At 39.2% G+C, this 15,109-nt stretch overlaps 1 protein-coding gene across 2 annotated transcripts; it reads left to right on the top strand.

Annotated features, from left to right (window-relative positions):
- The first annotated feature begins 1,720 nt into the window (after nucleotides 1–1,720).
- LOC146313689 (uncharacterized) lies at nucleotides 1,721–11,145 on the top strand. 2 transcript variants are annotated; one of them, XM_084739560.1, is made up of 2 exons: nucleotides 1,721–2,081; nucleotides 5,742–11,145. In XM_084739560.1, the coding sequence occupies exons 1-2, from the start codon at nucleotides 1,889–1,891 to the stop codon at nucleotides 9,140–9,142; spliced, it is 3,594 nt and encodes a 1,197-aa protein (XP_084595686.1). In that variant the 5' UTR covers nucleotides 1,721–1,888; the 3' UTR covers nucleotides 9,143–11,145. The 2 variants fall into 2 exon arrangements, with proteins under 2 accessions (XP_084595686.1, XP_084595685.1); XM_084739559.1 differs by having other exon boundaries at nucleotides 5,730–11,145.
- Nucleotides 11,146–15,109: the final 3,964 nt, after the last annotated feature.

The following is a 15,109-nucleotide window of genomic DNA, read 5'->3' as shown; positions in this document are numbered from 1 at the left end:
GTACAGGTGTGTAGTACAGTCAGTCAGGACGTTTCACCATGGACGGTACAGGTTGTAACTGCTGCAGTCGTGAGACAATCACACATCGCAGTAACCTGAAGAACACTTGCAATGATTTGCTGTGAGCAAAACTCGTCTTGTTTGACTGGATAAGTTTTATTTTGTCTTTATACTGAGTTATTTCTGTTGATACCTTAAAACAGTGGTTCCCCTATTTGTATCAAAAGAAAGCTGAGGTCACAGAGGTCACAGAGGTCACAGAGGTGTGGTCTACGTAAGTAACGTACTATTTGTGACTGAGGACAAAGAAATGTATCTTTTTAAATAATGTTTTACACAGACGTTTGTATTAATTGTGACTTTAGTTAATGTGCAAATCTGACTTTGATGTCCTCACAGCAGACAAAGTTTTGGGAACCCCCATTAATTCTGGCTGACCCCCAAGGGGGGCACAGACCTCAGGTTGGAAACCAATACCTTAAATGTATTGATTACTGATACTCAGAGCTGTGGATCAGTGGGTCAACAGAAACCACAACATCAAACGTCTTTGTGTCATGTTTGATCTGCTGAAATATGAGTGAATTGAAGGCAATAAAACCTCACAAATGACTGTTTAGGAATTACTGAAAAAATTAAATATCATACTTCCTGATTATTTTTTTAATTTTTCTATCTCATTCTTATGAAGACATAAGATACAAAAATGACTTTTCCTTCTTGGAGTCTTCAGAGGTTTAAACAGGTCAAGTTATCAAATATTTGTAATATTTTAGTGCAAAAACAGAAGAAAGAAACAGTCTGTTTCATTTTCTGTCTTTGCATTTTTATTTGTAATCATCTTGTGACCCCTCAAATTTATATCAAGACCCACCAAGGTGTCTGGACCCTTGTGTTGGGAACCCTGACCATAACTTCCTGTTGTTGTCAAATATCAGTTGAAGTTAAAGTTTTTATCTGAAGAAAATCTTCATTTGGAAATATGAACCTCCTGTTTCTGTTCGAATGAATCACTTCCCTGTCCATCTATTGCCCCCTAGTGTTTCTCTTCTCACATGACATTAGTTAGTTTTTTTTTTTGTTTTTTTTTTGTCAAATTAATTTATTTTGTTTGAGCTGTTAAAATGTTTACTGGTCAAAGTTTATTGAACTTAAATGAACAAATTTCAGATGTTTTAAAACTCTAAACAGATGTGATAAAATAGAAAAGTGGCTGGAATTGAATCAAAAAGGCGACTAAATTTAAATAGACAGATGTTTAAGGCATCAGTTATTAATTACTGGATGTAAAACTTATTGAAGCAGTAACTGCTGTGATTTTAGTCAGAATTTGTGTTGAATTTTTGTCATTATTGTTTCGTAAATAAAACATTTTCTTTATTGTCTCAGCAAACCGTTAGGTCTTTTATACTTTTATTTTGAAGTCCTGAAATATATCTGCACCGGAACGGATTGCCATGTTAACGTGTCTCCATGGTAACCCCAGAACCGCGGAAGATCTCGCGAGAGTTGATTATTGTAACCCAAACCATGATCTCTTCTTGTGACTCTACCAGGTGTTTTCTGTCTGTAAACCTACTCAGATCGACGGACATTTTATAAAACCTCAGCAGATTGTACAACGAGAACAATGAAGAAACAACGCGGACGAATCTCGCGAGAGTTCAGCAAACCAAAGGTTCCCTTGAGACTTGACCGTCATTCTGGCCAAGATGGCGTCCAGTGACACCGAGTCTGTAGTTTTCTTCATAAAGTGTCTCTAACATGATGAGTGAGTGTCCGTCAGTGTGTGTGTGAGTGTGTGTGTCGTGTGTCAGAGTCTCGGTGTGTGTGTGTGTGTGTGTGTGTGTGTGTGTGTGTGTGTGTGTGTGTGTGTGTGTGTGTGAAAATGTCTAAAGTCCAGATGTTGAGAGCGTTGGTGAAGCAGCGACTAACTGCGGCTGCTGAAGACATATTTGGTCTGTTTGAAAGAACGATAGCAGAGTACGAGGAGACACTTTGTCGTTCAAAAGAGGAGAACGAGAGACAACGGAGACTACTGGACGCTGTTTTCAACCCTCAACTTCGGTTACACAGAGCAGGTTTGGACCCACACTCACTCACTGATCACACACATCTGATCACTGATCGATCAGCTCGGATCACTGTCGGTTTTCTTCATTATAGATTCAGCTGCGGATTATTTATTAACCGATTATTTATTTTTTAAATGTAAACACATTGTGAAAAATTCTCATCACAGTTTCAGAGTCCAAAGTGACGTCAGCAAATTACAGACGAACTGGTAATTATATGAATCATTTGTAATTAAAGGGATGTTTGTCAATATATTGATAGCTGATGATGTGACTGTTATCGCTGTTTTCACTCTGTTTCTTTTGTTTTTCTTTATTTTCTTGAATCTTCTCATGTAATCATTTAGAACAAGTGACTCTTTTGCTAATCTTGAATTACAAATGATGACGTCACGTAGTGAAAAGCTACAAAAAAAAAACATTGTCTGTTTGCCGGCAGAATGCTGCGGCCTAAAATTTCTAATTTCATGGCAGCTTTACTAAACAATTGTGATGTTTGTCACAAGTTTTTTTGCAGTGAAATTGTGGGAGAAAATGAATATTAGTTATTTATTAGGTTTTTTGGAATAACTCATCAGAAATCAAAAGTAACTTGTTCCAGGGAGAATAAATCAGCACTTGGTTCTGAGGAACCTCAGTTTAGTGTCAAAATCTGCTGTATATTTAAATGAAGAAGTTCACAAAATCTTTTTGGAGCTTAAACTCAGTCAAAACAGCACAAAATTATAAAATATAAAAATATACAGAGTGTTGATAAATATCAATAACAATGTCAGAAACTGACAAAATGTAAAAAAATAAAAATGAATGAAGACAGTAAACACTGAGTCGGTTCATTGAGGCGTACATGTACAACATCTGTTCAGGGGACTGCTGTGATTGGTGGAACTCATGGGAAGCTGTGATGATTGGTCAACTCTGCAGAAAAGTTGCAGTGATGAAGAGAATTCATGGGAATTAGTGGTTTTTGTGTTAATTGTTGAGGTTGTAACTTCCCAGAGACACTGATTATATGATCATTTCTAATAAAACTCAAGTACAGATTGACTCTGGGCAAATAGATTTTTGGTCCAGTTGCCGAACTGGACAAGTTGAAAGAAAAACATTGAGCCCTGCATTGTTGCACTTCCTGGCTCAGGTACATGCAGGACACTGTTGAGGAGCAGTAAGGTCTTGTTTCAGGGTTAATAAATGACTTCAGATCAGTGAACAGACTCTCTCTTACTTGCAGCATCAGAAACATTTTCTGATGTATCAGAATCTCAGTAAAACTACTTCAAATGTCTTCTTTTGTCCGACCGGAAGTCCAGTGCACTTTGCACATTATGTACTCATTTGCGTAGCACGTGAATTTGGACAGGTTATTTTTGTCTCGAGGACGGCCGTTGTGCTCTTACCAGAAATGCCAATTGCAGTTTCTTCTTGTTTGTGGTGAAGTGAAGCCATGCGAAGCTTTACTGCTCTTTTATTTGTTTTTGTTTGTCCTGTTTCTCAGGAGGTTAAAAATACTTCATAATCTCCCTCCCTTCTCCTACCAGCTGAAAATGCACAAATACGTTGGTTTCCAGGGTCCTGGACATGACAGGACAGGTGGACAGGGGTCTTGATCAGACATTATCTCAGCACTGCAGGTCTTTCTCTTGATTTGTAGTCCAGACCACATGTTTTTCAGTGTTAGAGCCCTCAGAGTTAGACTCCATTTTGTCCCTGTATTGTCACTTAGCACTGTTAGTGGCTCTCTGGATCACAAACCTGGTCTTTCTGGACGACTATATAATAATCTGGGACACTTTCATACCGGCTCGTCCATGGGTTTGGGCAGGGGTCTGCAACTTGTGGCTCTGGAGTGGCATGTGGCTCTTTAGCCCGTCTCCAGTGGCTCTCTGTGACTTTAGCAAAAAAAATTATATGGAAATGAATAATAATTTAACATTTAATTTTCATTTATCATTGTCGTAGGTGTGTGAAAAAGTTGAGACAACTCAACATTTCAAAGCAACGTACCACAATGATTTTTTGAGTTTTGAGCCTAAATCTTAAGTTTTCCCAACTACAGATCTTTTGTTGAGATAATTTACTTTTCCTCTATATAATCTTTGAGTTTTTGAATCCCCCATATGTATTCAAAATTCAAGTGATTCGAGTAAAAGTGACAGGTTAAAATTTTGAAATGCATGTTTTGAGTCTTTGAGTTTCTAAAACTGAAAGATTCAAGTTTTCCAGAGAAAAAAAAGCAAATTATCTCAACAAAAGATTATAGGTTGGCAAAACTTTTTGAAGTTTATTTCAAAATAGAGTTTGAGTTTGTGCTCAAAAGTCAAATCTATTGTAGGACTCAGCTATGTTTTTTTAATTTACAGCGTAATGTAATTCTTACATTTGTAAACTGTAAAAATATGTCGCCTATACACCACTCCATAAAATGTATGTTATAGTCTATGTCTTTGGTTCTGTGATGGTGGCTAGTCGTTTTGAGTCACTGTAAGTTAGCGATGGATGCCAAATCAAAAAAATGTCTTCAAGGAAAAGAGAGAATTTGATAGTTGCAGCTCCAGACAGATTTCTTATCCTTTTTCAGCCAAAAATGGCTGTTTTGATCCTAAAGGTCACAGACCGCTGGGTTAGGCCTCATCTTTCTGGGCCCATTGTAGGACGTTAAAAATCAGGAATTTGTACAGAACCCACAGCAGCTATGTTTTTTGAAATCTTCTCATCACTCTTCCCTTTTGTTAGCGTTAACCACCTGGGGTCAGGGATTTTCAGACAAACAGGAAGGTTTCTGACATTTACAATATTCTGCCATGTATACCTTAAATGTCAGAAAGTTTCCTTCTTGTTCTTGCAGTTTTGCCTTTTGGAATAACTGTGAATGGGTCATCAGACTATCTAGTCTCTGTACAGGTGGACAAAGCAGCACGGCCGGATAAAGTTACAGGACTAACTATTAAAAGAGAAAAATGCTCTGCCCTGGAAGTATTTTGGATTTAGTCCCAATAATGAAGGTAAGCTGGTAAACATGTAACTTACAACTACAAGAAAGTGAATGTCAGAGACTGACAGTGACTGAGTGGAGGAAAATGTGAACAGTCAAGTTGTTGTAAACGTACAGTGTAGGGATGTATGTGATTAGGGGACAATACGATTAAATGTCGCCACCCTCGGTGGTCAGTGACAGAAATACTAGGCAGTTAAACGATTTTTCAATATCTTATTCATGTACAATGCCAGTTAACTGATGCCTCTATGATGTTATGCAGCCACCTGCCACTAGTCGGGGCTGTGGCCCCATCAGATGGCAGCCCTTCTTGCCCAGTGTGTATGCCCTGATGACCCAGGCAACCCCAGATGTTTTCATCAGCAAAGTCGGACTGACGACAGCTCGTAAAATCAGCGTGGTCTGTCAATGTTTTAATCTAGAAAGTAAAAATAAGGTTTAAAAAAAGGCCCTGGATTTTGCACACACACCGAGGGTGGGTGGGACTTAAAATAAGTTACCACCTCCTTTCTATGGCATCTAGAAAATTGTTTTTGGAGCAATCATATCAAGGTTTGACAAGTTGAGGCCTTCATTTTTGGAATCTCTTTTCAAATGATCATATTTGGTCTCAAAGATCTAATCTAATTTCTTCCTTTGCATGTGTTTGTCTATTACAGAGTGTCCTACAGACGTCCAGCAGCTGTTGGTGAATAAAGAAGAGGTTCACCCTGAGCAGCAGCAGGAATGGAGCCTCAGGCCGGACCAGGAGGACCCAGAGCCCCGACACATTAAAGAGGAACAGGAGGAAGTCTGGACCAATCAGGATGAAGAGCAGCTTCGAGGGCTGGATGAAACTGATATCACCAAGTTAACATTCACTCCTGTCCCTGTGAAGAGTGAAGATGATGATGAAGAGAAACCTCAGTCCTCACAGCTTCATCAAAGACAAACTGAACAGATGAAAACAGAAGCTGATGGAGACGACTGTGGAGGACCAGAACCAGCCAGGAACTCACATCCAGATACACATTTAACCCCTGATACTGAAAACAAGACTGAAGACTCTTCTGAGACTGAAGTCAGTGATGGTGATTGGGAGGAGACCAGAAAATCTCAGTCGCATTTAAATTCTCTGATAGATGATGACGTCTCCATCACTGGTGTAGGGTGTAAAACTGATAAGAGACCCTTCAGCTGCTCTGAGTGTGGGAAAAGATGGGACTGCCAGGCAGATCTGACTGTACACATGAGAGTTCACACGGGAGAGAAACCATTCGGGTGCTCAGTTTGTAGTAAAGGATTTTCTCAGAGGTCAAACTTAAGGCGTCACATGACTCGTCATACAGGAGAAAAACCTTTCAGCTGCCCAGTTTGTAAGAAACATTTTCGATATGGAGGATATGTTATGAAACACATGAAAATTCACACAAGAGAGAAATTATTCACTCTGCAGAGTCACATGAAGACTCGCACACAAGATAAACAATTCAGCTGCCCATTCTGTGATAGAAGCTTTGCAAAAAATGTCCATCTGATGAGGCATGTGTCTGTCCACATAGGGGAGGAAGGATTCAGCTGCAGTGTTTGTGATAAAAGATTCAGTCGCTATAAACTGCTCAAAACTCACACGTGTGTTGGTGGTCAGTTGTCACAGCTTCATCAGAGTCAAACTGAAGAGAACAGAGAGACACAGCCTCGAACTAGCAGCTTAATTGATCAGATGAAAACAGACGCTGATGCAGAGGACTGTGGAGGACCAGAACCAACCAGGAACTCACATCTAGATACACATTTAACACCTGATAGCAAGACGGAAGATTCCTCTGAGACTGATGTCACTAATGGTGTCAGGGAGGTGACCATAAAACCTCAGACATTTCTAAACTCAGAGAAAGATGACAAAATCCCTGTAATTGAAGACGGATATAACACAGAAAAGAAGCCCATCAGCTGCTCTGAGTGTGGGAAAACATTTAACAGCAATTACTGTCTGGAGACACACCTGAGAGTTCACACAGGAGAGAAACCATTTAGGTGCTCAGTTTGTGGTACAGGATTTTCTCAGAAGGCAAACTTATTTCGTCACATGACTCGTCATACAGGAGAAAAACCTTTTAGTTGTCCAGTTTGTAAGAGACGTTTTCGACATAGAGGAGCTGTTGTGAGACACATGAGTACTCATGCAGAAGAGAAACCATTCAGCTGCCCATTCTGTGGTAAAGGATTTACACAAGAGGTCAGTCTGATGAGGCACATGTCCATTCACATAGCAGACACAGGATTTAACTTAAGTGTTTGTGACGAAACACTCAGTCATAATAAACACTTCAAAACTCACGAACATCAGAGTCAAACAGAAGAGAACAGAAATATCATCGAGTTCCCATTCCCTCCTGTCCCTGTGATGAATGAAGCTAATGAAGAAGAGAAACCTCAGTCCTCACAGCTTCATGACAGACGAAATGAACAGATGGAAACAGAAGCTGATGGAGAGGACTGTCGAGGACCAGATCTAGCTAGGAGCTCTGAACTAGATAGACATTTAAAACCTGATACTGAGAATGAGACTGAAGACTTTTCTGAGACTGTCAGCTGTGGTCCCTGGGAAGAGATCAGAGAACCTCAGTCCGGTTTAAACTCTCTGAAAAATAATGATGTCTCTGTTAGTGGTAAAACAGTCGAGAGACCCTTTAGTTGTTCTTACTGTGGTAGAACTTTTACCCGTAGGTACTGTCTGAACCTCCACATGCGGACTCACACAGGAGAGAAACCATACAGCTGCTCAGTTTGTGGAAAACGTTTTACACAAAAGATCAATCTGACAAGGCACATGTTCGTTCACTTAAGAGAGAAAGGATTCAGCTGCAGCATTTGTGTTGAGACATTTAATCACTATAATCAGCTCAAAATCCACAAGTGTGTTGGTGAGTCTTCACACCTTCATAAGAGTCAAACTGAGGAGAACTCTCCAGCCAGCATCTCAACTGAACAGTTGAAGACAGAAGCTGATGGACATGGCTGTGGAAGACCAGGACCAGCCTGGAACACATATCCAGACATACATGTAACACCTGATGACAGGACTTGGAACTTGTCTGCGATTGATATTAATGATGGTGACTGGAAGGAGACCGGAGAACCTCAGTCAGGTTTAAACTCTCTGAAAAATAATGAGGCCTCTGTCAGTGATGTAGGATGTAACATTAGCAAGAAACCCTTCAGCTGCTCTGAATGTGGGAAAGGATGGGGCTCACAGGCAGATCTGACTGTACACATGAGAGTTCACACGGGAGAGAAACCATTTGGGTGCTCAGTTTGTTGCAAAGAATTTTCTCAGAAGGCGAACTTAGTTCGTCACATGACTCGCCACACAGGAGAAAAACCTTTCACCTGTTCAGTATGTAAGAAATGTTTTCGATTTAAAGGAGATGTTGTGAGACACATGAAAATTCACATGAGGGAGAAGTCATTCAGTTGCTCACTGAGTGAATCTGATAAAAGTGATGGTTGGAAGGAGACTAGAGAACCTCAGTCAGGTTCAAACTCTCAGAACAATAATGACATTTCTGTCAGGGAAGCAACAGCAGAGAAACCATTGAGCTGCTCTGACTGTGGGAAAACTTTCAGCCGTAGGTATTGTTTGAACATCCACAGGAGACTTCATACAGGAGAAAAACCATACAGCTGCTCAATCTGTGGAAAACAATTTAATCAGCGTAACACCTTCAATGAACACATGAAGCGTCACACAGGACAGGACACATTTAACTGCTCTCTGTGTGGGAAAAAGTTTGGTTACAAGTTTCGGCTTAGGGATCACATGAGAACACACACAGGAGAGAGACCGTTAAGCTGCCCTGTTTGTGATAAAGGATTCAGATACAATGCAGAACTCATTGCACACATGAGGCGTCACTCAGGAGAAAAACCATTCAGCTGCTCGGTCTGCCACAAAGGTTTTCGTCTGAAGAGCATCTTGAAAAATCACATGAAGGTTCACACTGGAGAGAAACCATTCAGCTGCTCCGTTTGTGGAAAAAGGTTCACACAACAGGGAAATCTGGGAAAACACATGACACTTCACATGTGATAGAAACTATCCTGCTGCGGACAAGGAAGACAAAAGATCCAGTTGACTGTAATAGACGTCAGCATGTCGCTGAAACTTTTCAGTTTTCCACCTCAGAAAGTTCAAATGGTATAAGAACATGCTGAAATAAGAACATGTGTGGGGTCCCTCAGAGGTCTGTTTTTTCTTGTCATGGTCTGACTTCGTCCATCAGTTCGTGCTGTGAGTTTTTGGGTTTTTGAATGTTTTGTGACCATTTTTTTCCATTATTAGACAGTAGAGAGATAACAGGAGATGAAGGGACAGAGATGGAGAACAACAAGCAACATCTCTCATTCAAAGCAGGGACTAAATCCAAAATCCTCCCAAACAGGAGCAGAGGCATTTTTCTTGTTTACTTGTTAGTCCTGTAACTTAATCCTCCAGATTTTTCTGAGACTTTCTCAGTCTTTCTAAGACTGACATGAGAACAAGTAAAAATGCATTTGATGATGGGACAAGACCTTCAAAAAGACTCAAGAGACCAGCCTGGAGTACATGAACCCCTGGTTACAGGTCGTGGTTCAGTTTGGATACAGAGCGGTCTGTCAACTGCTGGTTTCTAGATTTTAATTAAGTTAATCTTCAGAAATGACTGAAGTTATTTAAGCCATGAATTAATTATCATAAATACTAACTGATTATTTTCCCATAATCTCTTTTAAACACAAACATTTTTTTTGGATCTTTTTCCTTCTTGGCATCTTCAGTGTTCTGAACAGGTCAAATATTTTAAATTCATCAGTAGAAAAACAGCAGAAGAAACTCACGCAATCTGTTTCATTGTTTGACTCTACATTTAGATTTTTAATAACCCTTTGACCCCTCATATTTATTTATTGACCCCAGACCATAATTACACTGCTATTAGAAATGTTTTGTGTTAAATTCACCTGAGAACCAATCCGAGTCAATCTGTCACTTCCTGCATGTTTTCTCAAGAACAGTTCAGAGTTAAAGTATCTTATCATACTGAAGAAAATATTAATTTGAAAATATGAATTTCCTGTTTGTCTTTAAATGTTGTGAGTCACTTCACTGACATGATCTGTGTTCGTCTGCTGCCCCCTAGTGGCGAACTTCAAACATTACATTGATTTTTGTCAAATTAATTAATTTTGTTCATGGTGTTAAAATGTTTACTGCTCAATGATTATTGATCAGTTCTGGAATTCAGACTTTTCCTTCATTAAATCCAGTTTTTGCAGCAGTTTGAGCTGCAGATTTGAATGAAACAAGTTCTACAGATAAATCAACGATAATATGAGTATTAGTGGTGCTTTTAGTTCACTTCACACATTTAAAACTGTTTAAAAATAAGGTGGCAAACAAATATAAAATGGAGGTCTGATCATTACTGTGTATAAAACAATTGGAACTTCGGGTTCCTTGTTAGAATGTGTTCTATAAGAAGCATCAGAATGGAAGTTAAAGTCTCAGTTGACATATTTTTGGCAAAAATTTTGTCTTTTAATGTCTGATATTTATTTATTTATTTATTAAATGTCCATTCATTTTGGAAAATTGTTAATACAGACTGAAATAAATTTCTTCTCAGACTGAACAATGTTTCATGTTGGAATTATTGATTTAAATTCAGAGATCTGTGGATCGATTGGACATTAAATCAATACTCAGTGAGAGAAACAGACTCATGAACAAAATCTGGAAGAGACGAGACGATGTCCAGTTTGAAATATAAACTTTAAATTTAACTTGTTTGTTTGATGAAGGTCTAGTACAGAAATGTCGCAAATAAATGACAAATTGCAAGTTCGACATTGTGCAGGAGTCCTTTTGTAATTTTTGGTCTTCTTTCTCCAACGCGCCTGTCTTGTTTAATAGATGTGCGAAGTGTTTCCTTTGTTTCTAACTTGTTTATGTAAATCAGTATTCATCCCACTGAGTGGGACCTTATTATTTTAACTTAATTTTATAAATGTAAATTATTTTGTTATGAAATAATAAATATGTGAAATTTAGAACAGTCTCATATGTTGATAAAATAGAATTTGACATAATTGTCCCATGTTCAACTTCTGTGTTTTTGTGACATATTTGAAAATAAAAAAAACTTGATCAGAGGCCCCCAGATAGCATTATTTTATTGGTGGGGCCCCGCTTTTATAAAGTGTCTTTAAAAATATATTGACAATATCACAGTAAGAAAAAAAAATAAAAAGAAACAAACAATACAGTCAGTAATTATCTGTATTCAGTAACATAATCTTGGCGTCAACTAATAATTATCATTGATTAATGGATTGATTATTTTCTCCATTAACTGATTAGTTGTTTGGTCCATAAATATATAGAATATGGGGAAAAATTAATCCTGTCAGTCTTATCAATTACGTCACTACATGCCACTCATTTTTCACGTTTGGGTCTTTTTTTCAACTAGTGATCAATTGGGCAATAATTTTTCAACTATTCAATTAGTCGTTTGATCCATAAAATGTCAGAAAACGTCTCTCAGAGTCCAAGATGACGTCCTCAAATGTCTTGTTTTGTCCAAAACTCAAAGATCATCAGTTTACTGTCAGAGGAGGAAAGAAACCAAAAAATATTCACATTTAAGAAACTGAAATCAGAGTTTTATATAGTGTTTTTTTGTTTGTTGTTTGGTTTACTAGTTCTTCCAGCTGCTCCTTCCTTTGTTGTGATCAATTTATTTATTGATTTAAAGACAAAAAAGCTTTTTTTTTTCACTAGAGGCTGTGGAAATGAACTGGCAGCTGCGTGGCTCTTTATTTTAAAACTGTGATCCTACTGATAATCCACATTTTTACCACACTTAAACTGTAATGGATTACAGTTACCTTTTTTTTTTTTTACATAATGCTGTTAAATGTAATCTGTTACTCCCCATAAACCTGTTTGTAAATAATTCTAATATGTCTCTCTACTGTCAGCAAACCATCAGGGCTTTTATTTTGAAGTCCGGAGATGTGTATGCACTGGAAGTGATTGTTCTCATTCTGGCAAAAGCAAGATGGCGTCTAGTCCCATCGCCGTTCTCTTCATAAAGTGTCTCTGACACGACGCTGTTTTCAACCCTCAACTTCGGTTACACAGAGCAGGTTTGGACCCACACTCACTCACTGATCACACACATCTGATCACTGATCGATCAGCTCTGATCACTGATCACACACATCTGATCACTGATCGATCAGCTCTGATCACTGATCACACACATCTGATCACTGATCGATCAGCTCTGATCACTGATCACACACATCTGATCACCGATCGATCAGCTCTGATCACTGATCACACTTTAAAGGGAGAGTCTGTATTATCTGCAGTGTGGTTCTATGAGGTTCTTCTCTACAGTCAGTGTATCACAGGAGATGGAGGTCAGTTTGGAGAAGCAGCAGGAGAACTGGTCCAGGAGGCTAATCAATGACTGCTGTGGACGGGGTCAGCAGCAACACCTAAAACATCTACATCAGTTTAATTTAGAATATTGTCACCATTTTACCTTTTCTGACAGGAAACTACTATTATATAAGACAAATATCACTGTGTCCAAACAACCAAACATCTGTTAGTCTCTTATTGTGAGACTTCAGTGAATCTGAACAACTTTTTTCTCAACATGACAATTTTTAAAAAACTTCTTCTCTAACCACGACTTTTTCAGCGTTTTCTTTAAACGATGACTTTGGGTGACTTTTTCCTCTAAATTTGCTGACTGTTTTTATGATTATTTTCTCTGATAATGATGTTTTTGACTACTTTTTTCTATAAACTTAATGACTTTTTGACGACTTTTCTATTTCTGTTTCTACTGCTGTCATTATGTAAGGCACCTACATTTACTGCAGTCTGTGTACTTTAAATTTTATTTATTGCGTCGAAATGGAAATTAGCATCTCGCTAAATCCGGTGGAAGCATGTTTTCATTTCCTGTAAATGATCAATATCACTGCACACTTTCCTTTTATAATTCAAATAAAGTTAAGTAAAATAAATACACATGACAACTTTTTTCTGTAAATATATTTACTGTGGTAAGGAGAGACTGGAGATCTGACATTTGACCAAGCTGAAGGTTGAAAACACATCGTCATTTTCACACAAATTTACTGCACTGTCACTCCGTTGCTTCATTCAGCAGCTGTAGTGGAAATGTTTCAGACACTGAAGAAGAGTTCAGGAGTCCAGGTGATTTATTCAGGAGTATTTAATGAAGCTCGATCAGGAGAATTCAGATTATCAATACACTGAGAATATTGTGACTGCCAACCCAATTCTGAAGGCTTCTTCTTGGGTGAAGGTCTTTAACTGTCCCCTGACGTTCCCTGGAATCCGGCTCGTTACCTTGTGTGGACTTGATGTGTCTATGTGGACACAAATTCTATTGGACATAAGTGAAAAACAAGAAGCTCTGCATATCTCCTTCCTCTAAATCACTGTATGTGTGGGCCTCGCTCACGTATCGTCTCCTGCTGTAGAGTGTGGAGACACTTTGTCTGCTAGATAAGCTTGTGACCCTGGGACCTCAGGAGAAAGGATCTGGGGGACGAACTACTCTCCTACTTGTGCAGCTGTGGACTGTGGTCATGTAGAGCGGTTAACTGCTGGTGTACCTGTTCAGGTCAGATGACCTTTGACTGGACCCTGGACTTGTCACCCATGTAAAGAGAGACTCAGGGAACCTTCTTAGAGCGAGTTAGACAAGTGAGGCAAATTCCACAACAGGAGGAATGTCCATTACAGTCTGGGTATGATTTCATACTGGACCACACCTCAAACCACTCAGACACATTTAGTCTAACGGAGCAGGATGAAGTTCTACAGTGCAATACTTAAAATTAACCATGACGTTCTGTTTTATTACTGACTGCTACATACGTTTTTACTGTGACAACTTGACTGACAATCAATGTGTGTGCATCACAGCCTGATATATTCTTCCCCTGTGCCCTAAAGCTCCATTGTTGTCCAAAAATTTAAAAATGTTCCTTCATTACCAGTTCTGATGGTTCCAATGGACTTAAATCTAACACAGTAAGTGTTAGTCAGGTCACTGCTCTGGAGTCTAGGCCACAGTCCATTCACAAGTTCAGCTGTAGGGCTCAACTTTCTAAGACTGCTATGCTAGCTTCTCTGAAGAATTATGCATTTGTTAGTAGTGCACCGAAATACTGCTAAGCACTGGGGTTTCACCGTTTTACTCAGGGTGGAGAATGAATTCCTGCTCTAGAATCTCCAGCCACACATGAATATTTATATCAATATGTGTAAGAAGGTCTCACTTCTGATGGAGAATCAAAGGACAGAAGAAGGCCGACTTCAGGCTCCTGTTCCACCACCTCTACCTCTAGTCCCTCTCTTGACGAACAAAGATTAGCATTTCTAAAATGTAAAGAACTGCGAGACGACGGGTTACTGACATGTTCTGGAGGAAGCCTTGGCTGAAACGATGAAAGGATGAGGTCCAGAATCCTAGAATCAGAATCCTACCTAGTTTTATTTACCAAATCTTAACAAATGTCTTTTTCTTTAATGTGTCCTACAGACGTCCAGCAGCTGTTGGTGATTAAAAAAGTGCAACAACAGGAGCGGAGCTCCAGTCTGGACCAGGAGGACCAGGAGGACCCAGAGCCCCGACACATTAAAGAGGAACAGGAGGAAGTCTGGACCAATCAGGAGGGAGAGCAGCTTCAAAGACTGGATGAAGTTGATCTCACCAAGTTCACAGTCACTCCTGTCTCTGTGAAGAGTGAAGATGATGATGAAGAGAAACCTCAGTCCTCACAGCTTCATCACAGACAAACTGAACAGATGGAAACAGAAGCTGGTGGAGACGACTGTGGAGAACCAGAACCAGAACCAGACAGACTGAAGACTGAAGACTTTTCTAAAGACAGTGATGATGACGGCATCAAGCCCAGCAGAACTCAGTCACGTTTAAACTCTGTCCCTGTAAATGATGTG

The sequence above is a fragment of the Lutjanus erythropterus genome, chromosome 16, assembly GCF_056507025.1.
Source record: "Lutjanus erythropterus isolate fLutEry1 chromosome 16, fLutEry1.hap2, whole genome shotgun sequence".
NCBI classification, from domain to species: Eukaryota; Metazoa; Chordata; class Actinopteri; order Lutjaniformes; family Lutjanidae; genus Lutjanus; species Lutjanus erythropterus.
This window is presented reverse-complemented; position numbering and strand designations above follow the sequence as displayed.

Coding starts and splice junctions, on each gene's coding strand:
- LOC146313689 (XM_084739559.1), top strand. CDS start 1,889: ATGTCTAAAGTCCAGATGTTGAGAGCGTTGGTGAAGCAGCGACTAACT. Junction 2,082..5,729: donor ACTTCGGTTACACAGAGCAG/GTTTGGACCCAC, acceptor TGTCTATTACAG/AGTGTCCTACAGACGTCCAG.